Below are 26,376 nucleotides of genomic sequence, written 5' to 3'. Positions count from 1 at the left end.
GCTATTATTGGCTAAAGTATAAATTCTAGCACACTGCTGGCCCCGCCCAGTTATATGTCTCCCTTTATCTCACCCTTGGGACTTTCCAAATGCCCTTCAACAGCCTTGCTCCACATGGAGTGCTTATGCCTGGCTAGAATATGTCCTTGCATTGTGGTGCTTGCCTGGATGGAGTTTGCTGGTGTTTGTGTGAGGGCGCTACAGTCTGATGATCCGAGAAACCAGTCTGTTTCTTGTTACTTCCAACCAAGAATTTTGTTGAAGGCAGATTAACATGGGGGCCAGGATTTCCCTAGCACAGAGATATCAAACTAAGGTCACATCTACTGGGCAGAGTCTGACACTCTCAGTTCCGAACCACACAGGAAAATAGAAGCTATGTTCTCCATGGACACATCTTTACTGAACTGGGAAGGTACCTGTGCAAACTGCTTCAGCAGTGCGGGTCAGTCCTCCATGTTTGTCAGCACCCTGTATGCCATTATGGTTGGAACTGGATTGAAATGTGGAGAAATCTAGACTAACCCTCTTTTACCTGACTTAGTGGCTGTGTATGTGCAATGAGTTTTGCAGACATGTTTTTTTCCATACCTGCAGCTTAAAGGCAGGACAGGATAGGCTGTGCTATATGTTTCTCCTGTATGTTTAAATTAGCTCTAAAACTGGCCCTCTGATCTGCTGGCAAGAGCTGGATGGACGCATCTGCGATCCTCTTGTTGAGAGGTGAATGGAGTTATATAAGAAACAGTGGTGAAAGATATGCTATTGATATCTATATGCTATGGAAGTGCCTGCAATTTTTAAAACATTTTTTTCCAGTGGGATAGGATTTTGCTGTCACCTCAAGAATGCCTGAGAAGGTGGTGAGGGCACATGTGCAGACACACAGAGAGAATGTCAGGTATTCTATAGCCTGAAATATGTTCTCATTACTTCATTTCTCCCCCTCCATTCCCTGCCCCCATTGCTGCATCATAAATTATTCCTGCCAAGGTGGCACAGTCATCAAGCTCTTGTATCTCTCTGCTCATCTCTCTTTGGAAAGTGTTTGCTTCGCTTAACCAACCACAAAATGTGATGATTTTAACGGAACTACTTGAAGTCACATACTTCATGGGAATTGCTTGCTTTGAATTTAGGCTTTATCTCAATCAAATCACTGCGCATTGAGCTATTTCCACTCAATCTCCTCGTTGTGCATTTCTCCCCCTTTATTTAATAACAACAACAATAATAATGTATGATGAGTTCATCCATATCACTTTAAAAGTACAGTAGCACTTGCCTCCATTATTATTTAGAATTGATTGTATTTGTCATTTACGGCTTTGTTTTGTTAAAATATATGCTATATATTTATGCCTACTTTAGTACTGGATGCTAAATTTAGAAAATAAACATGCACTTTGAAAATAGCCAAGGCAGAAAACGAAACATTAGCCCTATAATGTCTTTCCACCAGGAGCACAAGACTATATTAGAATACTAATGGATGCATTACTTATATTAATGAGTTTTTAAAGTCATACATGACTATGAAAAGCCTAGTTCCCTGTAGCATTAAGATAGTTCAATGTTAATTTGTATTCGCTGCCTAATTGATCACAATTATTAAAAAAAAAAAAAGGTGTCTGAAAACTTATAGCTAGTTAATAACACTTTTATCCCCATAATACCTTCAAGAACTCTGTATGGGAGAAAATGTTTTGGGCCATTTGGCAAGTCTCCCAATGCAACTCCAGAAATCCTATGGTACGACCCTATTTATTCTCCTCACTTCCTCGGGGATGTGAGGCCCTGACCCTGTGCTGCATGTTAGCCTGAACAGGAGGAATGCCTGCTGTTTTTGGGAAAAAGCAATTTGAAGTGCATTCATAAAGAAATGTAGGTGTGTGATATTCCAGAAGATGGAAATACAGAAGATGGAGTAAGCAGGTAGACTGATTTATTATTCTAAGAGCAGTCAAAATGCTAAGCCAGACATGAAATTTGTGTATGTAATTCATCTCTGGAAAAATATAGCCTCAGTATTGGGGTGGGGGGGGGTGATAATCCAAAGAGATGCTAATAAATACTTTTTGTTCATGCAGGGGTTTTTTTTTTATTTGCTTGGCAATAGGCACTCCCACTTATTTGAATCTAGCTGAGTGATGGCAGTAAACTAGAGGAGTCCATTAATATGGCTTTTTTTTTGCTTTTCTTTCCTTTTTTTGAATTAGTACCAAAGATTCAAAGCAGAAGTTATGGGATTTTGTGTGTTAAAAAATGGGAAGAACAACACAAAGGTCTGCATCTAAAGGGCATGACACTTCCAAAATAAAATATTTTGGCTCACACAGATTTCCTTGGGAAGGCTAAAAGCACATGCTAAAATCTTTCCCATTTACATCAGTGGGACTGATCACTGAGTCATGCCCAGTGCTGTTCAGGCCAAGGAGAGTACAACATATGAAAACACCTCTTGCTAATAAGTTAAAGAAGGTTCATAATTTTGTTTTTTTTAAGTATTTGCCTTGTGAACAAGGAAACCTAAAAGTGTGCTTTATGTAAAAGTTGTTTTGTTGTTGTTGTTGTTGTTGTTGTTCTCTTCCAAATTTCTGTTAGCATCCTGCATACTTGAATACATGGATCACACCCACTGCATGTAGAAAATAGGTCAAGGAAAAGGCTAAAGGGAACACTTTCCCCTGCAGTACTCAATTTCTTCATGCAACCATTATTATTATTTATTGCATCATGGGGGGAGTGGTCCCAATAAAATACCATTTGATTTTCCTAGATATATTCCTTGTTGTAAATTAAAGCATAGTTACTCAACAGATGAAAAAATAAGATGTGTGTGAAATGTGAAATTTTGGAGATTAGATAATATTTGAAAATGCCTTAAACAGAAAGTAAATTGGACAGTAATTTGAAGCCATATGAAAAGAAACATTTCTAATCATTTTTTGGATGGGGTGGGGAAACTTTCTCAGTCCAAGGCATGTGTTCCCTTCTGGGCAGACATCCTGGGGACACATTTCAGCAATGGGCGGGGCCAGAGGTAAACGTGGGTGGAGCAACAAAAGGAAATTTTAACTTGGAACAGTGGGCTAGTTCTTCTGTCCAAGCCAGGGCCAGCCCCCTTGCTGCCACCCCACCACCAGTGCTGCATCTCTTACCTGAGTTGTGCGGCAGTGTCCATGAAGCACCAGCAACGGTGCTCGCTTCCAGCGAGATCTCGTTGAACTCTCATGAGATCTTGTGTACAAGATCTCACCAGATCTCACCAGATACTGGTACTGCTGTTGGCACCACTTCGCTGGTGGTGGGGCAGCCAGCAAAGTGGGTCCCTCCTCTTTGGCTTCCACTACTCAAGGCGGGCACCTCACCTTGCCTCATCAGTGGGCCGGGAGATTGATCCAGGCAAGCAAGTGACAACATTGGGCAGAAACATTCAAGAGTTGTAGAGCAGGGTCATTGATGTGTGTGTGACTGTAGTGCGGCTGTGGTGTGAGGAGAATCCAAAGGGCCAGATTGAGAGGCTTGGAGGGCCTGAGGTCACCACCAAACTTGGTATTGTATGAAAACTGTCTGATGCCCATAGTTGGATGATTTTGTATGCATGTGTGTTCTTTAAGTTGATTTAGGGAATAGTATTTTAAAGCAAATTGAAAGGAGATACAAATTTAAAACAACACTTAAAAGTGCTGATTGTATTTTTATGGGGTGTGTGTGTGTGTGTGTGTGTGTGTGGTTTTGTCACAATATAAATCAAACCTAATCTAATCTATACTGCAGAATAATTACTAACATGCTCTCAAACTTAATTCACAACAAGCTTCTTTGGTGTGTTTCCTCTCCTAAGAAGAGTTATGTTGACAGCTCCAGTCTGGTGACTCTTAAATGTGTAACTGGATTGGAAATACGGTAGTATTTGAGGCACGGTTAAAGATTCATTTGGGCTGCTGCAAAGTTCTTTATCCCATGCATTTCAGTGTCCTGCTTTTGTTAGAAGTTAATGCCGGCAGACCTCCACTTGCATCATTAGTGCCATACGCACCTGACAATCTTTTGACAGTTTAAAAAGAGCTGAAACAAAAGTTGTTTTGATGGCCTAAACTCCACACCATCTCCCTCCCCTGCTTGGTATCACAATAGATCACTGGCCGTTTGTGACAAGTGACACACTCATTGTTTGAGAGGTTTTTAATTAAGCTGTTTAACATGGAGTGCACAGTGTACTGATGTGGCACAGAGCACATGTCACTGAAAGCCATGTGATGATGATTAAAGCAAGCTTTAAAAGATAAAGATTGGAGGGTGTTTTTAGGATTAGGATGAATCTATCAATTTCAGTTTCTCTGTCTTTCTAGTTTTTGAAGTCTTAAATTCTGTTCTCCACATTTCAACAACCTTTTGCATTTTTTTTAAAGGCTCTATGAAAATTTATCATTATTTTAGACTTAATTTCTCCTGATTCATTTTTGCAAAGCATTTCCCCTTAATATAATATATTTTTGTATGTAATTTTCAGTGATATGTGCATTTATATTAAAAATATACCCTAGTATATGCATTTTTTACTTGGCTGAAGAACTGCCTTGAAAAATGAGGGGAAATGTGAATTTCAAAGGGTGACTGTGTTTCAGTCTATGTAGCATTTTGAGAAGTATGAATTACGTGGTTTTGCCTTTAACTGCAAACTGAATCAATTTTCCTCCACCTTTATTTGCAAACCACCATTTTCAGTGTCCCAGATGTAGTACTGCTTCAGTTCAAAACAAGAGAGATATTGTTAAATCAGCGAAACATTAAAAAACAAAACAAAAAAAAACCTTTATAAAAACTGTTACATCTGAGTAGCGTGGCATTATTTTTCTTCAGATCTATCAGTTTTATGCCCATGAAGATGTATGCAAATGAAATCAATTGACTAAAACTCATCCGATTACACAACTACAGTTTCTTTCAGTAGGTAATAATTCTAATTAAAACTCGTATGATTATTTGACAAAGATTCATTTAATTGAGTGGTGGCCTTAACAAGAAGAGGTCTGCATAAATGAGGAAGTGTATTTATGTGGTGTCATGCAAAGCATCAGTTATATGGAAGACTACATAGTTGATACTTAGTTTGGATTACTGAAGTTTGGGTGATGGCAGTTAAACTGATATATGCATAAGAGGGTAAACAGAAGACTATGAATAATTTTATTTATAATTTTATCATTGGAGTGAGTCTGTGCTGGAATACAGGAGAGCAAAACATATTGGCAAGAGCAGAAAGACTAGTCTTTTGCATAGATCACATTAGCTTTATTTTGCCCTTAAGGAAAAATCCTATACACGTCTATGAAAATGACAACTGTTCTATATTTGCTTTTGGATTGATCTATAATGTAATAGAGTTATTATATTCATGCTGTGAAATTCTTTAACCTAGCTGAAAGAACTAAACTAAAATACAGAGAAGCTACCATTCTCTATTCTATTACATTGGCTTATAGAGTTAATTCTTATCCAGGTTTTGAATTTTATAAAATGTTTTCATGAAAGTGACATTAAATAGTTTAACACACTGGGAAACAAAACAAAGCCCCAACACATTAAATGTAGCGGGAACAGGAGCTTTTGGTTTAGAAATAATGAGAAACATATCTGCTCTGCTTTGAAAAGAATAAGAGCTTTCAAACACCAGGTTTGAAAGGAGTAGTGTCTCACCAGAATAAGTAAAAACAGACAAAAAATTCAAATGGATTGCAATTCCTTATTCAGGTTTGACTTCATATAGCACTTCGAGTTTAGCAGTTACCCACCTCTTTCCTCAGTCAGTCACTTTGTTATAACCACTCTCCCCACCCCCCAAAAAGCAGATCTCTTGTCATACAACAAATTTAGGAGCAAATAAAAGTCTCCTCTGAATTTTAATTGGACAATATTTTGCAGGTCACAATATTTTGTCTAGACACAACGTGGTCATCTTGTTCCATGGCTTCTTGCATGGACCAAGATGCTGGGAGTGGGTGTTGGCTAAGGGGAAAACGGAGCAAACAAACAGCCAGCTCCTATGACTGAATGTATTTAAGCAATTCTTCTTTTGAAACTGTTCATTTACCCCCAAAGTATGTGCCCTTGGACTTGAAATGTACACCTGTTGCTAAACATTAAGATAGAGATTCTGTTTTGGTTTTTGTTTTGTTTTAAACATTGCTTTTTCATTTTGATTAATTCCTTTTGAAATTAAATACAAATTTGCATTTAATTTTTGCAAATTAAAATATAATAATGAACTGTGCAACAGTGCGCACATTTTGACCCAGTGTGCAGCAGCTTTAGAAAAGCTGCGTTCCATTTTAGGGATAATTAGGAAATGGGTTGAAAACACCACTTTTACTATCACTGCAGCATGAACCACGCAAATGGTTTTTTAAAGGGAATGGGGCTTGGGGAGCTGGGTGGGTAAACCAAGATGCTGGAGAAGAATTTGGGGCCTTGTTAATGAGCACCCATGGCCTTATTAAGAACTCCAGGAGTTCATGTCCAGGTTAGAGCCTGCTGAGCTTCATTGGTATCTCTATATCTGAATTTTAGGGTTATGATATCCTAGCATACAAAGTCTGTTGTGCTGGGGTAGCTCTATGCTGTAGAGCAGGCTGCGGCAAGCAATCTTTTCACTGGGTTTTGTTTACAGCTGATGTGGGAAACCTTTGGCACTCCAGATACAGTGGTACCTCAGGTTACAAACACCGCTAACCCGGAAGTAGTAGCTCGGGTTAAGAACTTTGCCACAGGATGAGAACAGAAATCACACAGCAGTGGCAGCAGCAGGAGGCCCCATTAGCTAAAGTGGTACCTCAGGTTAAGAACAGTTTCAGGTTAAGAACAGACCTCTAGAATGAATTAAGTTCGTAACCAGAGGTACCACTGTATTGCTGAACTACAGCGCCCATCAGCCGCAGCAAGCATGGTGAATGGTCAGGAAAGAGGGGAGTTGTAGTTCAGTAACAATTATAGTTGTAAACTCCTTGAAGCCATTTTTGCATATAAGCAGGATCAGTGGCGTAGCGTGGGGGTGCAGGGGGGCCGGCCGCACCGGGTGCAACATCTGGGGGTTAGGGGGCCAAATCCACGGGTTAGGGGGCGCAAATCCATGGGTTAGGGGGCACAAATTACTTGCCTTGCCCCAGGTGCTGACAACCCACGCTACGCCACTGAGCAGGATATAAATTAATAAACCTGGAGGGCCAAAGATTTCCCACATCTGGGTCACACCATCAGTGAACAATGTGCAGGCATGTGTGAATAAGCCCTATTTTTACATACTGTGGCCAATGCCAACCTAATGGGGTGTTGGGGGTTGACACAGCAGCCTTTCTGATTATTCCATTTGGAGAAATGTTTTGTTGTTGTTGTTGTTTGCCCAGCAAGTATTTTCATTGGGGTGATAATTATAATAAGTTACCATAGGAAGGAAAGCAATGCAGATAAACAATCATAACTTGCTGTGTAAACTGTATTGGTTTTAAAAGTAGACCTGAATGGACACTGTCTTCCCAAATGATCACGCATACTGTTTTTCATTGAGACTTCAAAATAGCAGCTTTTCTGACTGGACTGTTCTTACAGCTTTTCTGACTGGGCTCTGTCATTCTCAACTGGCTGAATTAGAGTTGTATGTGGAGCCAACATTTTGCACCAAACACTCCATTCTGCACTGCTGTGGAATTAATTGTGGTACTCACACAGCCCTGAGCATAGTGAGGTCAAGATGTTCTAGGCTGTATTCAAAAAAGTAGAAAGGATTCAAAGTACAAAGAAAAATAGACAGAAGCTGTGTCCTGCACACCCTTGTGTGAGTGTTTGCTCAGTGCCATGAAGGGCAGGTTCTGTAGCAAGTTCTCGTGTTTCTGCTTGTGCAAGTGATTGCACAAGTGAAAGAACACAGTTTGATGCAGTGCCAACTTTTTTGCACAATGCTGTAACCATTCTTCTATCCTCCTGCATGTGAGAGGATAATCTTTTTTGATCCAGTCTTCTGGATTGTCTATAGCTGGTCATGGGAAGCACTCTGCCTGCATGGGACTATTGGGCTTTTGAACTGAGAGCAAGAGACATGAGGAAGAACATGGTCTCTTCCTGGCTCCAAGCTCCCTGCTCTGTTTCATAAAGATTTATACATTTCTAGAGAAAAAGCAGAATCTCCCTACCTCAGTTTGTGCACAGCCACATTCTTTATTGTGGCTGGTGTCACCCACACAATTTAAGTTGTTGACCAGAGATATATGGACAGTTTTGGCATCAGTCCCGATTGCACTTTATATGATAGGCCATAATTGGAGTGCCTGGGTTCATTTGGAACAAGACGTTTTAAAATAATAAAAATAAAAATGCATTAGTTTGCTGTGAAGAGCAAAGCAGTAAGTAGCTCATGATTTGATAAAAAAAAATCCCCCATTTACAATGCTTTAAACATTTTGTAAGAAACTGTAAACTATTTAACTGTGATGAGATTACAGCTTCCATTTCAAGCTAGAACTATGCTCGCAGAAACTTCCCCATGTTTATTTGTCTACACATGGAGTCCAGGCTCTACACTAGAGTAAATGCATAGAGGCAACCTGGTGCATAGTATCAGAGGCCACACCCACACCATGCACACAAAGTGCATTTAAAGGACATGGCTTCACCCAAAGAATCCTGGGAAGTGTAGTTTATCGCTTGTAGAACTACAGTTCCCAGCACCCCTAACAGACTACATTTCCTAGATTAATTAGGAGAAGCCATGTGCTTTAAATACACTTTAAATGTCTGCTGTGGGTGTGACATAGTGTGCACCAATTTGAAGGGGGTTTTCCTCTTTCTTCTCCAGAGCCTTCTGGAGATATTTGAACAACACAAAATTGCTGGGTGGTTATATCCCCGAGCTTATTATCCAACAATGGCAAAAACCCTGAGTAAAAACAACACCTGCGTTTGTATGGGAAGAGGGCTGTCATACTTTAACATTCTTTCTATACGTAAGAACCCAAGTCACCTTAGAATTTGACTCCAGATGCCGACAAGAAAGCTGCATCTTTTGCTGGGGCAGATTGACAACTATTGCATTGCTGGGCTGAAATCACCCAGCCACAGTGGGAGACACTGCCGACATGTTATTTCCTGTAGGATCAGTTGGGTAATGGTGCACAAACTCTACAAATATCAGGCTAATTTTGCAAAATTGCCCCTTTGAGTTGCGAACACTTTAACTCAAAGCCAGTGCTTATAAGAATGCACAAAAGGTGGAATGAGGTGGGTGGGCTCATTCTGTACGGAGGTCAAGTTGTTAATCTGCCCTTGACGATGGTGCTTTCTTCTTCTGCCCTGTCTTTGGAATATTTAAATTTTCTCTTAAAAATCCAGTGTGCTTATTTCCCACCTTTCTCTCTCTCTTTAATTGCAGCAACAAGGAGCGGCCACGACTGTCTACTGTGCTGTTGCCCCAGAACTAGAAGGCCTGGGAGGGATGTACTTCAACAACTGCTGCCGTTGCCTGCCATCGCAAGAGGCGCAGAATGAAATGACTGCAGCAGCCTTGTGGGAGCTCAGCGAGAAGCTGATCCAAGAACGAATTGGCAGGCAGGGCAAGTAGTGGGCAGCTCCTGGAAAGATCAAAACCCAAGCAGAGAGAGAGAGAGATGCTGGGAGGGGGGGGGGACTGCCAGTGCTGGAATCTTTCCAATCCTATCATCTAGAAGGTTACAAATACAGATTAGCTAGTGTTAAATGAAATGATAGCCATCATGACATTGTGAAAAGCATTAAAGACAGGAGGGGAGGTGGCCAACAAGGCAGGGTTATCAGACAATATAATTTCCCCAGACTTAGTTCGGTCTCTTTGATTACGTTCTGCCATTTCTTTTTTAATTATACTCTTTGCTCAAAATGTGTCCCAGAGAAAAGCCAGAGAACCATTTCCCGTGCTGTTTTTCTTTTAAGCTGGGCAGCACATTGCATTTTTTAGGCGTGTGCCCCCCCCCCCTCTTTTCAGCATACACCTAGAAAAGTAGCATGTGAACATGCTCAGCTTGTGTTTCCTACAGGGATGCACTCACAAGGGAGTTGTCTGCTCCTTGCTGCATGTACATTTTGGCAGGCGAAGCAGGGGGCCTCCTCTCTGAAATCAAAATGGTGTTTGGGTTTCCCCCATCCATTTGCGAACAGCACCCAGCGAACTTTATGGGATTTGAGTTTGCAATTAGGGCTTACTCTCCGAGGAGGGCATCCCTTTGCCAGTCTCACTTCTGGCTTGTTAACATTTTGTAAAACAACCCAAAATCTTAAATAACCAAGAAAACTCCTTGGCTGCAAATAAGAACTAGCTTGCCTAAAAAGAGAAGGTGCCCCGAAGTCCAGGTTGCTCCCCTTCTAATTAAATATATTGCAGGATATCCATAAAATATGATATTAAAAGATACATTTGCAAACCATTCTCTAAATACTGTGGGGGGTAATGTCTCTTTACAAACACACAGGGTGTGACCAACTGGAGGGACTGAAAGGTTTTTTCCATCCATATCTCAGATCAGAGTTTTAAGGAGGGTTGGAGTATACCAACTATTGCCAGTGTCTCAGTTCTCCCAGCACCATGCTCTGTTCAGTATTTCCCCCCAATTTAAATGTAATAAAAGAACATGCTTGAATATTGTCACCTGAAGAGCAAGTCTGGTTCCTGTGAATGTCTTTAGTTCCTTTTGCTTTTTTTTTTTTTAAGAAAAGAAAACTTGAGGAAAAATAAAGAACTCTTCAATGCCATGAAAATGCCATTTTTGTTCTTGTTTCGTTCCGAGTTCATTTGTCTGTGGGGATTTTTTAAATTTTTCTTCTTTTTGTGCTTTGTAGCTTATCTTCATGCCAGAAATTGTTGTAAGCCATCTGCAACCCAGCATCAGGTTTTCTGTAAACAAATAAACACAAAATGGTTACTTGACCCTCCTGAAGCTTCAGTTATTTGTGATAGAGAATGATATGCAATACTTTCCAGTTAGGTATGAATTGCCTGAGTCATCTTACATCAGGGCCGGCCTAGCACATTTTGCTGGAATCTGCTGCCCCTCCCAATAGTCTTGAGCCTGCGGCGTTGAGGCCATTGCTTCACCTCGCCTCATGGATGGGCTGACCCTGTTTTACATTAAGATTCCCTTCTCCCTGCCCAGCCCCAGCACACCGTCCCAACAGCCTTGCATCTTAGGGTTGGGATGGGTATCTTGCCCAAAATTACCCAGTGGATTTCAAGGTTAAGAAAGCCTTTGAATCCAGATCTCTTTGTGTGTTGTCACTTTTTTATCCAGGGAATGAGAACCTTTGGCCCATCAAATGTGGGACTCCCATCAGTCCCAGTCAGCATTGCCCCCAGAGAGGGATGCTGGAAATTGCAGACCCACAACATCTGGTGGGCCATAAACGGTTCCCCAAATCTGTTCTAGCTGCCATACCACATTGCCTCTCCACAAAAGTGCAACCAGTGCTAGACACACCTTATTGAATTCCACAAGCCACCTCTCATGATTCTCCTAGTTTTAGCCAAATCTCCTCACCCACATCCCCTAGATAGTTAAAGGGACCATCACAGAAGCTCACAGCTTCCATCATTAATACAGGGTTAATAATACTGGTCCTTCTTGTATAGATTAGAAGATGAGGTATGTGAAATACTATATAAAGGCTAAGGAGTGGTAACACCAAAAAGTAGTCTTAGCATAACTAATGAAAAGGTGCCCGACAATCAACTGCTTTGAAGCCTATTTAAAGAGGGCTTCATTTATATAACTTCTTTCTAAATTCATTAGATAATATTTTCTTCTTTTTTTTCTATTTTTATTGATTTTTATGTACATTGATACAAATGAAAGCAAAATACAACACAACAGGTAACTGAATGTTTCAGGCATTTCACAGGGAATATTTATCAACAGAACACATCAGGTCCAAGAGCATTAAATCACCCTCTTGCAAAGAAAAAGGCTAATAAGTCTTGGATGTAATTATACACTGAAGGAAAAGTGGATCAGGAAAAAGCAAATGGCAAAATGAAAGAGATATGTGGCATTTTCTAGGCCGCCTCATCCATAATCCCTGGCTGGCAGAATCCCAGATAATTATGATTCTACGTAAACAAATCTTTTTTTAAAAAAACAAAACAAAGAATGTCAGCTTATTCAAAAAGAGAAAACACAGAGCCCCTGAGCATATATGGAGTGCCCTTATCTTACTGCTCTAACACTCATGCCAGCCTCTATGCATTCTGCTAGAGCAAGCTTCCAAAGTCAGGTACACATTTTGTTTCCTAGCAGATTTATTTCACTAAGAGAGCGCCTGTCAGGCAGCTAAAATCCACCATCAGCCACCCGATCAACCCCCTACCACTTTGCTCCTTACAGCCTTCCATCATTTCAGAAGCCCTTCCTTATGCAACCAAAGTAACAATATTTAAAAGGAATGAAATGGCTGTGTGATAAATAAAAAGGAACAATATTTCCAAAATAATTGCTACTTTGCTCTTTGATAAATGGTTCAAGTGCTCGATAATTCAAAGCCATTAGCTTTAAATGCTGCATTGTACTTTGGTACATTTCCCTTCAGTCAAATTTATTTATTGATCTGTTGATAGATGCCGTTTCAGAAAATTTACATAAATTGGTACCCCCGCTTCCTCCCTAACAGATGTGGCTCTAGATATCAATGAAATGACAACCACATGCAAATAAGTGGAAGTTCATCATGCAGATATCCCACAGAAACACAGAGTTAAGCCATGTAAGGCCATGTCAGAGCAGGTACATACAGTTGTAGGATCTCTGGCAGCAACATTTGGATTTTCCCCATAGAGGTGCTGGCCACTGATTTATATGGAAGCAAAGTCTCCATATAATAGGGAGTGTGCTCCCTATCAAGCAAAGTGGCCTCTCTTCCTTTTTATCAATGTGAGCTGCTTAAGGAAACAAGTTTTGTCTGAAAAGTGGGGTATAAATGCAGTATTTAAAGAAAAAAAGGTACAGGAAGCTCTGTTCCCCCTGTCCCTGCCTGGCAGAATGCTTGGCTCTAACTATTGGGTGCCTTTGACTACAGGGCCCAAGGAAAACACGTGGTGGTTATGTGGTCCTCCAGTTGTCACTGGACCTCAACTCCCATCATCCCCAACATCCACAGATGATGGGAACTGCAGTCCAACAGCATCTGGAAGGGCCAATGCACTCCATTCCCATTCTAGCCCTGTATGGCAGCCAGAGGACTACTGTTTACTGGGTTGCATGCAGGGATAGACAAATCTATCAATCCCAATTTTTCTCCATTTCTCATTTTTTCCCCAAGAGAGCGGTGCAATTCGGTGGATTGGTTCTAATTTGCACATTAATGCTTGGTGAAGATCAGGCCATTTCATATGAGAATTTGCAAAGGCTAAACGCCTCAGGAATCTTCATGGTTGGCTTTGACCAGCAATGGCTCTGCCGGGTCTTAGGCCTTTGCCAAGCTTCCTGCCTTAAGATCTTTTAAGTCATGGGGAGCTGTGACTCTCCATACATTGTTGGACTCCAGTTTCAGTCAGGCTCAGCCAGCATGGCTAATGGTCAGGTATGGTGGGAGTTTTAGTCCAACACTATCTGGACTACAGTCAATGTTAAGACTACATCTCCCATCATGCCTAACCATTAGCCATCCTGAACCTGGAGGACATTATGTTCCCCAGCCCTGCTTTAACTGGAGATATCAGGGACTGAACACAAGGGCCTTCTACACGCAAAGCACATGTTCTGCCATTAAGCTATGTCTTCCCCCCCCCCCCAGTAACCTTCCACAGAACAAAAGACAAATATCCTTGGAGCAAGACAATATTAGAAAGCCTTTTTTTTCAGCAACACTGCAATAATTTGACTTATGTCAAGGTTGAATAGCTCTCTGCCAGGTGTTAAAACTCATGACCTTTCAAGCCAAACACACTTATACTAACCAGTTTACCACTGGAACAATCAATATCTTGTAAGTGAGATAGTCTAGACAGATCCTCTTTTGTCCTTTGGTCTTATTTGTAGCTTAAGAATTGATAATTATATCTAGCTCGAAAGAGAACTGCCTTGGCTATTTAATAAACTCTCTTTCTCCCCCCAACAGCATTCTTTCCCATTTTGCACTCCTGATTGTTTTTTTAAGCTTCAGTTTTCCTATTCATTCTTTCTAGATTTAATAAGTTATTTGAAGGGCTTTCCCTTGTACTTTTTTCATTTTAAATAATATCTTACCTGTGGCAGGGGGAGGTTTGCACTAGAAGGCATTGTAATACACCTGAGAATATTTTTTTTTTTTTGAGGCAGGTCTGTAGTTCAGCAGTCCGCTAGAGCATGAGACGCTTACTCTCAGGGTTGTAGATTTGAGCCCCACGTTGGGCAAAGCATTCCTGCATGGTAGGGGGTTGGACTAGATGACCCTTGTGGTCCCTTCCAACTCTAGAAGTCTATGATACTATGTAGCATCTGTTTTGCATGCAGAAGGTCCCAGTTTCAATCACAAGCATTTTAAGGTGGGGCTGGGAATGTCTGAAACCATGGGATGCCACTGTCAGACAGTATCTGTTGCTTACAAGCCTGTGGCTTTCTAAATGCAAGGGTGCATTCCCATGAAATCCTCAAACAGAGCTTGATCTGTAACAAGATGATACTGAGCTAAAAAGACTAATAGTCTGACTTGGTATAAGACTACTACTGCAGCGTTTTTGGCCAGAAGGCAACAGCCCTCCCAAAACTGTGAAGTAGCCTGGTAATAAATCACATAAATGTAATTCTGATTGCATGCTCCTTGGGACAGAGACCTTCCTTATTATTTGGTAAAGTGCTGTGCACACCCACTTACAGTGGTACCTCTGGTTACGAATGCTTCCGGTTATGAATGCTTTGGGTTACGAACTCTGCTAACCCGGAAGTAACTGCTCCTGGTTGCAAACTTTGCCCCAGGATGCGAATGGAAATCGTGTGTCAGAGGTGCCCGCACAGCGGGAGGCCCCATTAGCGAAAGCGCGCCTCAGGATAAGAATGGTTTCAGTTTAAGAATGGTCCTCCGGAACAAATTAAGTTTGTAACCAGCAGTACCACTGTATTCAGAAGAAAAGCACAAAATATAGCTTCCTTGAAAAATTTCCTTAAAGGGCAGGATATAAATAACTAACACTACTAAAATGAAATGAAATAAACAGTCATTTTCCAGAGTGCAAATGTGGATCACATGTTTTATTCTACCCTGCTTCAAACTCCCTGAAGCAGAAAGCTAGCAGAAAGGAAATTTAGGCCAGTCTGATCCCTGACACACTAGTTTTCATATTCACTAGCTTCCTCCTAAATGTGACAGGAAGACAATTCAAACACGTAATGCCCCCCTTCTTTCTCAAATGACGCAGTCTATACCCAGAGTTCTGCCCAAAACATTCAGACATAATAGGGCAGAAGGGCAGATAGGCATCCTGGGACTGATACAGGTTGTATATTCTGCTTCCTTCTTTGTGCACAAACATGCTAATTTTCTCCCCAGACTGTACAAAAGAAAGGATTCAATGAACCTTCAAAGAATCTCCCTATTTGGATTGTCCTGCAAAATTCAAAGGCGGCATCCATTGCTAATCCCACTCAGAGTAGACCCATGTTAATGGACATGGCTAACTTAGGTTCATTAATTTCAAAGGGTCTGTTCTGCATAGAACATAGTTTGATACAACCCTGAGATTGTGTGTTTTCTGGCTCTAACTTGAATATGATTTAAGAAAGTAGCATTTGTCAGGATGCACATTTTTCTGGAAGGTTTCTCCTGCCTCCCCCTCCACACACAGACATGTACTTTATGCAGCATTGAGAAATCGTGCTTGTTTCTTTAAAAGAGCACTTTCCGGATGGTGCTCCATGAATTAGCCCTATGCCTTTAAAAGAGGAGATTGCTTTGGTAAGAGTGCGGCGTGGCAGTTGTAAAAGTGTCAAGGTGTTATGAATGTCCTGATGATAGAGCCCAGTTGTTATTTGCTGGGTAGTGAGGGAGGATAGCTAATGATGTGCAGCATGTAAAATGTTTGTTGCTCTAATCCATCTGTGTGGAGGGGAGCAAGGGAGAAATGGAGAAATGCAGGGGGATTTACTTGGACAGCTGGAGATAAAGTGTGCACTGATGGAGTCATCCAAGAGGTAGCTGTCAGCGGGAACTGTCTCTGCATATAATACAAGGCAGTTCACAAGGTGGCCTTATTCTTTTGTCTGCGCTTTTAAGAGAAAAAGGAAAGGGTGGGGCTGATGATAAAAGAGCAGCTAACTGCCTGACTAAAGCACAGTGCATAGCAAAATAGGAAGCTGCCTTTGGTCCATCTAGCTCAGTATTGTCTGCACTGGCTGGCAGTGGCTCTCTGGGGTTTCAGGTAGGAGCTGTTCACAGCCCTACCTGGAGATGGCAGGGATTGAACCCGGGACTGTCTGCATGTAAGGCAGGTGCTCTACCACTGAGCTACAGCCCTTCCCCACTGGAAAACACAAGACGGAGTCAGGCGGACCAATGAGCCCATTGCCTCCTTCAGATCATGGATGCAGTTGCTCACTCTCTGGGGTTCCTGGGCAATCAAATGTAAGAACATAAGAAGACCCTTGGTGGTTTAGTCCAAATGTCCATTGAACCCAGCATCCTTTTTCCTGCAGTGGTCAGCCAGATTCCTATGGGAAGCCCACAAGCAGAAAAAAAGGAAGCTCAGTGTTGTCTGCACTGACTGACAGTGGCTCTCAAGGGTTTCATGCAGGGGATATTCCCAGCCCAACCTGGATATGCTGGGGACTGAACCTGAAGCCTTCTTGCATGTAATGAATGAGCACTACCCCCACATATAGAAAGTTGCCTTATACTGAGTCTAGCTCAGTACTGTCTGCTTTGACTAGCAGGGTTTCAGTCAGGGGGGCTTTGCCAGAAATGCCCTGAATCCTTCTGCATGCAACTGAACTATGGTGTTTCTCCTACCAAGTTGCCACCTCCATCCCATGACAGGAACCCAGAAGCCAAGTCCTTTGTCCATCTAGCTCAGTATTGTCCACACTGACTGGCAGTGGCTTTCCAGGGTTTCAGGCAGGAGCTTTTTGCAGCCCTACCTGGAGATGCCAGAGATCAGGCCTGGGAGGTCTAAGCCAGCCAGGGTGGCCAAGACTCCCAGACCAGACCTGAGATAAGCTGTGCCTGCCAGACATTGAACCTGGGACATTTTGTATTGCTGTGAGTTATTATTTTGGGGGTGGGAGGAGGAGGAATAAGCAGTATGCCTGAGCCCCCTTCTAATCCAGCACGAATTCAATTCCTGGAATAGCCAGACTAGCTTCCTAGTGAATATGACTCCTTAAGATAACAAAGGAAATGGCTCAGCGTCAGAGGGCAAATGGGTGCCCCCCTCACTCAACTGTGTGGTAGTTAAGTCTGTGTAAAGTAGATGCTGGAAGCAGGCAGCAGGCTGGGCAGCTAGGAGACAGAGCTATGCCTGATACCTATTTGAATCCAAGGCTGTGGCTATGGGAGAAGCAAAACCTTTTTGGGGTCTTAATTTTGTGATTCCCTGCATTGTAGGCTCAGGTTGTATATATATGTAAATAAACATATATCATAAAGATATCGCAGTCCCCACTTTGCCTCATTTCCAAAACAAAGCACAAACCCTGTGTAAGTGCCTGGGATCCCTGGAATCTTGTGCTGCCTGCAGATGGGATGGTATGCAACACTGGTGTCTGAAGTGGGACTGGTGTTTCCTGGAGGAAGGCCTGTAACCGAGGTGTGCCTGAGTCAAAATGGAGGGAAGAACAGCAACACTCCTTGAGTGGCTTGAGGGAATGAAGCAGCAACAAAGTTGGCAGCAGTGCTGGCAGCTGGATAAAATGGAGGCAGCTACTGGCAGAGTGGCTGGCTGAAAAACCTCCATTGTAGGCTCAGGTTGTATATAGGTGTAAACAAACCATATATTATAAAGACACCACAGTCTCTCTGTGCCTCATTCCCCAAAGGAAATACGAGCCCTAGGTAAGCACCTGGAACCCCTGGAGTTTTCCTCCACTCGGAGATCAGGCTGGTGTACAACAGTCTATAAAGCAACTGCTGCACCACTAAGCTACAGCAAAAAGGCTCTTTTGGAAATATTCATGTAACATTTGGAAGAATCCTTGAGTTACTAGAGTTTTTCTTAGCAAATCAGGGATTCTCCCAAATGCCACACACTGTCCAACATGCTTAAACACATGAGAAGAGCCTGCTGGATCAGGCCAATGGCCCATCTAGCCCAGCATCCTGTTCTCCCAGTGGCCAGCCAGGTACCTGTGGAAAGCCTGAAAGCCTGACCTGAGCACAAGAGCGGTCTGTCCCCACTTACAATGCTTCTTCACTTCTTATAAGGAACTGCGCACATGCGCACATGCACACACAAAGAGGGAGGGAGGGATTTTCAACCTGATGGAGAAGACTCGAAACAATGCAGAAGTTTTCAGCACTTAAAACACTTTGCTGCCAGATGATACAGGTCCCCGGGCATCATGGATGGGCATTTGTACAATGTGTACCTGGTCTAACTGCCCAACCAGCCTGCAAAAGTAGCTGAAGTACTGCTAGCACTTGGGAAACCATATTATCTGCTACAGTCAAATGGCATCTTGAGGTCCTCTGAGTCTGCTTTTACATCACCACAAGAAAAATCTGTTATGGTGGTAAATTGGATTAGACAAGTGCAGAATCTGCCAGGAATTTCCCACCGAGCAAAGCGTTAGCAATGATTGAACAGCAGCATTTCAGCAGTTTGAGTTAAATCCAGTGTAAACTTCTAAGCAAACCATTGGCCCAAGCTGAGTCTGCAGTGAACAGCAGCCTGCAATGCATCCAGGCCTTTGCTTCCAAATGCTTGAGCTACCACCTAGCCTGACAGGCATAGCCACTGCACCATGGGATCTGTTACTCCCTAATCCTGGATGTGCAAAGACTGTGATTATGAGATAGGACAGAAAGGGAAGTATTCTGCACATGCGGTAAAGAAACCTGCTCGTTATCAAACCTCTGTATTACATGGCTCAAAACTCTGCCTGGAATTTGCAGCTGGTGCAAATCCTTCTAATGAAACCACACCCAACAATGGAGGCATGTTTTCAAGCTTCTTTTAAGAATTCTAAGGGCTAGAAACTTTGTATGCAATCAAGTTCACAATGAAGGCAATGACTTGCAAGACTGATTGACAGTGTCTTTATTCAGCCCTATGTAACGCAGGTATCTAGGGGGAGATTTGGAGATACAAGTTAGCAGTAGGGATGTTCTTTTTCTTGTTCAGCTCACTTTTGCATAAGTATACACTTGAAAGTCATGTGGGGAGGAGATTTTTAACATATATACACATAAATTCACAATTTTAATATGTGTTTGAATACTGATTCTTGGATACATTTTCTCTCAAAATGTATATTTCTAAATATCTTTCCCCTCAAATTTTAAAATACACACACCCCCTAAGGAACCTACACTTATGCTGCAGAAGTGCAAAATGGAAAGCTTATGCTCCAGTCCTCAAATCAGTCCGTGAGGTATGGATCAAGTTCATTGGAAGTGAAATTTGCAAAAATCACATTGCATATTGCAAAAATCACATTGCATCTCTACCAACAAAGCACCCCAACAACCCAATTGGCACCTCTAAACTCTATCGTGCCGTCTCATGATTCAAATTCATAAAGATCAAATCTCTCAAGCATCTGTGTTACCGGGTGCCCAACACCACCTCCAAGCTCCATCTTGCAATCTCACAATTCAGAAAGGAAGATAACTGTACACTGAAAGGGAAGCTAGTTACGGCCCTGATTTTCAGGGAAGTTGCTTCTTTCATCTTCAGGAGCAGAGGAAACGTGAGCATTACAAAAACACAAGAGAGAGGGGGGAGGGAGGGAGAAAGAGAAGAGGAGCGATGGAGAGAAACGTATTGGAATTAGAGAATTTCATTATTATTATGACACCTGTCAGGCTTTTAAAAACAACAACACAAACCCATACAAAGACAGAGAAAGGCGCCTCTAAAAAAATAAAATAAAAAATAGAGCAGCGTTGAGGCAAGGTGAATCAGAACAGCCTGAGCCCTGTCAACACCTGCAATTAGATGTTGTTTACCATCTTGCACAAACAGGTCCGACAGCATCAATGTGCTGTGGACATCATGTGTTGTTTCAGTCTTAACTGAAGGCTCAGGACTAATCCTCTTGCCTAATACAGCTGGGAGCCCAAGCGCAGAGATTTCACATTACTCTCCTAACTACACTATCGCTCAAACCATGGGATTAGGACCGCTGTACAGTCAATGAAACAAAAGTCACTGGATTCAGGGATGCTAGACAATGAAAGGGTCAATTTGCTGTGTGTTAACATGAGGCACAGGCCGGGGTCCTGACGATAAATGATATGAGAAAGATGAATGGGAAATGCATCGTCAGGAGCAAAGGCTTCTGTCAGAGGATTCTGATTCTTTTCAGAAACATCGGAAGCTGCCTTATACTGAGTCAGACCAATGGTCCATCAAGTTCAATATTGTTTACACTGACTAGCAGGGTTTTAGACCAGGGTCTGAACTTGAGACCTTCTGCATCGAAAACAGGTGAGCTCTACCACTGAGCTACAGCCCTTCTCCGACCAAAGTGCCACCTCAATCCCACAGGCCCTTTGTCCATCTAACTTAGTACTGTCTACACTGACTGGCAGTGGTTCTCCAGGGTTCCATGCTTTCCACAGCCCTGCCTGGAGACACCATGGATGGAATCTGGGACTTTCTGCATGCAAAGAAACTATCTAACCACTGATAGCAGAACCACTAACAACTTGAGCTGTGCTTCTTATATGAATAATACGTAGACACATGTCTACATCAGTAGTGCTCAGCTGGGGAATGTAGCAGGGAGCAGGCTCTTAAGCACAAACCAGCTGAGGCTGGTGCCAGAGACTGAGGTCCCAGAGTTTGAACACCGGAGTTGTCCAGTCTTCTGACTCCTCCTCCTTGCTGTTGCTGCTTGATCACCTGACTACCCTGAGTGACAGAGAGAGGCGACATGAGCAGAAAAAGCTGAATTAATACCAAGTCCATCTAATTGTCTATGCTGATACTTGTCAATGTTGGAATTGTTTTTGCTGAGCAGTGGTGGGTCTTCCTGGCTTCAGACCAGGGACATTCCCAACTGTTCCTGGGGATACCAGGGATTGGACCTGGGGCCTTCTGCATGCCAAACAAATGCTCAGCCACTGAGCTTTGTTCCTTTTTGCAGCTCAGTGGCAGAGCACCTGTTTTTCATGCAGAAGAAAGAAAGAAAGTCCCCACCCACTTTAGGCATTGGCCCCACCCACTAATATAGGCCCCACCCACCAATGTCTCCAACCATCTTCCATCTCCAGCACAAAGCTCCTAGCAGATAACTTTTCTAGGTACACAAGGGGGGGGGGAATAAAATCAATACGTTTTGGACTTCCCCCAAGGCATCTGGACATGAACAAGCAGAAGGAAGGAATTTCCATTTTATTTATATGGTATTATCATCTGTGCTACATAAACCAAAGTCCAGGGGCCCTTGTTTGTCCCTGGAATGCTTCCTAGGCCACAGCCATCACTGGCCCTGCAAAGTTGCAATGCCTCTTGCTTGTCTAGATCGACGACAGAGAGACTGTGTGAGTGTGTGTAGAAACTAGTAAGGCTGCCATACTTCCAGACATTACTGGGATTTCAAAGGCGGAATTGACATCCGGGGGAACCTCAACAATGTTACTTTTTGAAATATGGCAACTCTAAAACTAGCCTGTTATGCAAGGGTATATTGTACATTTATTGCATCACCCACTTTTGCACCTGGCGCCGCCCATCACTGCCAATGTGGCCCTCAGGCTGAAAAAGATCCCCCACCCCTGACATTGTCCTGCCATGAATGCAAAAGACCCTTCAGGGCCCTATTTCTTCTTGCAGGGGCTGAAAATTGTGGTGTATTAGCTAAGAGTCACCAATCAAAGCAGTCAATACCCAGACAACACACATACACACACACTCCATATAATTTCATTTATGCCTTCAGCCACATTTCAAACGCTCCCAAGACATAAGGCAAATTAATTTATTAAAAAGCAATCACTTGATAATGCACACGATGATAGAAATAAATGAATACGTTAAATATCGTATAAAACAGTGGGTAATCACATAATAGAGCATCCATTGTCAATTGTGGGGGCCGCCTTATTATACTTGGCAAATATCAGTTTAAATGGTGTATTATTCATGAGCCAACATCCTTTAATTACTCTTAGTGCACATTTGTTTTTTCTTCCCCGCCTCTCTCCAAATGGAGCATCAGCCAGATCCATAAGGGTTGTGAATCCCTACAAATGCAGCTCAAATGCAAAGGTGCTTTTTTGGTCAGAGGCCCATTTGCAGTAAAGAGATGGTAGGAGAATGTACTCTGAAATAAGGGAGCAGGTAAAGGCAAAACTGAATTTGGATGAAGAACAAATCAACAGATTAGATATTAAGTTATTTGGTGCTTTTACAGACCTCATGACACGACACAAGGAGACTACAGTTTCACATTTGATGTTCATATAAAAGTAATGGTTCCTAAAGCACTATGTATACTGACTGTGCTAGATGTGTTATTATTTGGGAAGGATTGTACAGTGGTAGAGCATCTAGCTTGCATGCAAAAGGTCCCAGGCTCAACCCTCAGTATCTCCAGGTATGGGTGCAAAAAGCTCCCTTCTGAAATCCTGGAGATCTGCTGTCAGTCAGAGGACGCAATACTGAGCTAGATGCAGAGGTGGACCATGGGGTCTCAAATTTCAATGGCACCCTGTGCAATGCCAAAATCACCCCCTTCGTGCTCCTCCCACTCTCCATTCTAAATCACAGTTGCAGCATCCCCTGCAGCTGAACCGGTTGCACTCTCCTAAATCTGCCTCTGCTAGATGGATGAATGGTTAGACTCAGAATAAAGCAGCTCCCTGTGTCCCTATTTTTCATTCCACTTCCCTAAAAGGTTAGGAGTTCAAGGGGCACAGCCCTTACCCATGCTTCATTTCCTTTGGAAAGGAGTCATGGGAGACTTACGACATTTTGGGTTTACAACTAACTATAAAGGCTGAGCATAGGTGAAGGCCTAGTTTAAAGACTGTTACAGACAATCAAATCTACTGCACCACAGTAAGAGCTCCAGAGAGAGTGTCAGGCACCCCAACATGATGTTGGCTAACAGAGCTAAAACAAAACCAACAACCCTGAGCTATCTATATGTATTTCTTAGTCTGCAATCCTGGTGTTGGCTCTGCCAATGTTGCTGGACTACAGGTCCTATTGACCTCAGCAAGTGTGGCCAATGGCCAAGGATAATGGTACTTGTAGTTCACCAACACCAGGAGGGCAAAACATTCCCTACCCCTGCTATGAGCCAACTCCCAACATTGCCTATTGGACATGCCAGCTGAATTTGAGTCAAACAACATCTGGAGGGCCACAAGTTCCCCATTCATGTTCTACACACTTATGTGGAACAATAATTCCAATTGAACTGAATGGGACTTCTGAGTAGACGTACATAGGATTGCACAGCTGGTTTCTCTCTACCTCACACACACACACCAGCAAAGTAAATGTGTTGCCTCCCACAATTCTCCTGATATATTTGAACACTACATCAAGGGCATCATGGAAGATTTAAAATGGTTGCTTGTGGGCCCAGTCTCTTGGCCCAGAAAGCCCAGGGTGGGTAGTGGTACTAGTGGGACCTGCCAGGGCATTAGAGCCACAGCAAATTCTCAAGCACCCTGAGTGCTGACAGTTTGATGTGGTGAGCATAATTTGGATCCACGTGAAATGCTCTCACATCTCAAATAATCTGAGAGACTACCATGGAGTTTTGGGAGGGGATGGCGTGCAAGAATCCACTGTTTCATATGGTTTTCCTGTGTATGGAAAGCCTCTCCATTGAACACACTGGCTTAGCTTAATTTGCCAGGAAGGTCTCACTTTAACAAGGTCAGTTAAAGTCCACCGATCACTTCAATTAAAACATTTTCAAGGATTTATAAGTAATAAACTGATCTAGCCTGTAATTACAGGTTGCCTTAAAGCCAGCTGCCCCAAGGCTGCTCCATGCAAGGCTGTATAGAATGCTGTTGATTTCTGGGCACAAAGATAAAAGTGTCCCATAAAAAACAGAATGGTTTAAATTAAGCACAATTAAAGTGTAAATCTCAACACCCATTAATATTTAAGGTCCATTAGATTACTTTATCTATCACATTATTAAATGCTCTGATGTTGTGCTGGGTGTCTATAACATTTGGCTCCGCTTCTGTCTAATCTACATCTTGTGCATAAAATGGTTCTTAAGTATGCGCAGCTATGTAATAATTTTCAGACAGAGCATTTCTCCCTGCCCTACTTCCGTCTGCAGTCGGAGGCAGCAGACCACCTCTGAACGTCAGGTGCCAGGGAGACAAGCACCTTGCTATGCTGGTGAGCTTCCTAGGGCTGGCAATTATTAGAAGCAGAGTGTTTTAGCTACATGATCAGGGATTCTGGAAGAGGCAGAGCAGAAAGGGGCTAGCACAGTATTTCCTACCCTTTTCCAGGGCACTGTCCCCTTGGTTCCATAAACTCATCCCTTGTGCCCCCTTACCTTACAGCTTGCGTGACCCACTAAAGAAGACGATAACACAATAAAATCCAAAACTATTAATTGCATATTCAGTCAACGATCCAATCAAAACTATTTAGCTCAATTAATGCAACAAAACTGATGAACTTGATCCTGTGATACCAGCTTTTCAAAGTCTGTAATTTACACCTCCACCGCCCCCTGCTGCCCCGTTGCCTCTTAGTGCTTCCCTAGACCCTTAGACTGCCATGGAGTCTGAGACGGGGTGATTGGGGGTGGGGAGAAAGACTACTGCTGCAAGTCAAAGCTAATTGATAAAGAAGGGGGAGGGCAGGTGTGATCCATTTTGCAAGGAGCTAGCAACTAACTGTACGGTCTTGTTTTCCTGCAGAGGAGTGAGTTGAAATGACCCTGAGAGATAATGCATTGGAATGGGGTGGGGAGATAGACAGGGTGAGTGTCCAGGTTCAGAGGGATGTGGCCAAGCCTTGAACCTCCTTCTGGTCCTGCCATCTAAAATATTCATGATTTGGGGCTTTTTAGTACATCTGTGACCCCATTTGAAATTAATATACTCATTGGGCTGTCCCATTGATCCTGGAACCCATTGCCTGCCAGCAAACATATTCCTTCATTAAACCAAGTCTCTGACAACAAACTCAACCACATACCCTGCTTGCATTTCCTGAGACATTCAAGTTTGGTCCTTTTCAGCAAGGAAGAGATCACGGGGGGGGGGGGGGGGGGGTTCCAATTGGAACTCACTCAAACTCAGTTCTGGCACCTCTCAGGTGGGTGCCATTTCCATTATAAGAGAACAAGGGGGGCATTCAGGGTGAGTTCCGGCACCCGTTTTTCTAGAAAAATAGCACTACGAGCACCTCATTTCCTTTAAGCCCTCTGACAGGGAACTGAGTTGATATGTCCACTCTTGATTTCACATGATTTGGTGTTTTCCTCCTATGCCTCCTATAGAAGAACACATGTGTGACTTTGCACACACACATTCTTACTCCTTTCTGACATCTGTATATTCCAGATCTTGCCCACTTTTAACTCTCATGAAACTCTGCATGTGACTTTTCTCCTTGCTGATGTAATTCCATCCCTTTAGTCATACTTTATAGATGAAGCTTAAATCAAACCATATCCAGTTCTAAGATCCTCCTATAATATAATTTGATTTTTAAAAATCAATTAATACCAGGCTCAATTGTTATCTATGCCCTATCAGGACAAAATTTTCTTTAATCAATTAACAGCTCAATTCACACTCAGCTCCCTAGACCAAAATCTGCTAATCAAAGGATTCTTTCAACTATTTTAACCAATTAAATAACTGATATATCTATTCACAGCCTTATATTATTAAAAACCAATTAATAGTTTTACATGGAACTGTTCCATTGATTCTCAGAATTACACAAATTTAATGGAAATGCCCACCAATGAGTTTGTCTAGAATTCCACCCAAATGGTAAATTCGACAGTGATGCATTTTAATCATGCACAGAAATACAAAAACACACACTTTTAAAATTCAATAATAAAAATAAGAAGTTGAAGTTGTGCTGAAGGCTTCATGGAAAAGCCTGTCATCATCTGCTCTGGCCAGTAGCAGCTCTGCAGGGGCACCTTCAGTGTTCAAAACTTCCATTGTTCTAGGTGCATTTTGCGACAGGGAATTTCATTAGCGCAAGCAGTTTCTGAGCTC

General features: G+C 42.5%; 2 protein-coding genes across 2 annotated transcripts in view; one reads left to right on the top strand and one right to left on the bottom strand.

Moving 5' to 3' along the window:
• Positions 1-10,951, top strand: part of WWOX (WW domain containing oxidoreductase) — a 555,885-nt gene extending 544,934 nt beyond the window's left edge. Inside the window, exon 9 of the mRNA XM_079988231.1 lies at positions 9,425-10,951. Coding sequence (XP_079844357.1) covers positions 9,425-9,613 — 189 coding nt within the window. The 3' untranslated portion in view covers positions 9,614-10,951. The remainder of the gene's footprint in view (positions 1-9,424) is intronic.
• The window catches only part of MAF (MAF bZIP transcription factor), a 232,463-nt gene continuing 216,890 nt past the window's right edge, over positions 10,804-26,376 (bottom strand). Inside the window, exon 3 of the mRNA XM_079988232.1 lies at positions 10,804-10,918. The gene's annotated coding sequence lies outside the window, so the exon portion shown is untranslated. The remainder of the gene's footprint in view (positions 10,919-26,376) is intronic.

The sequence above is a fragment of the Podarcis cretensis genome, assembly GCF_951804945.1.
Source record: "Podarcis cretensis genome assembly, chromosome: 8".
Lineage (NCBI taxonomy): Eukaryota > Metazoa > Chordata > Lepidosauria > Squamata > Lacertidae > Podarcis > Podarcis cretensis.
The sequence above is the reverse complement of the archived record's forward strand: the minus strand, read 5'-3'. Positions and strand labels throughout refer to the sequence as shown.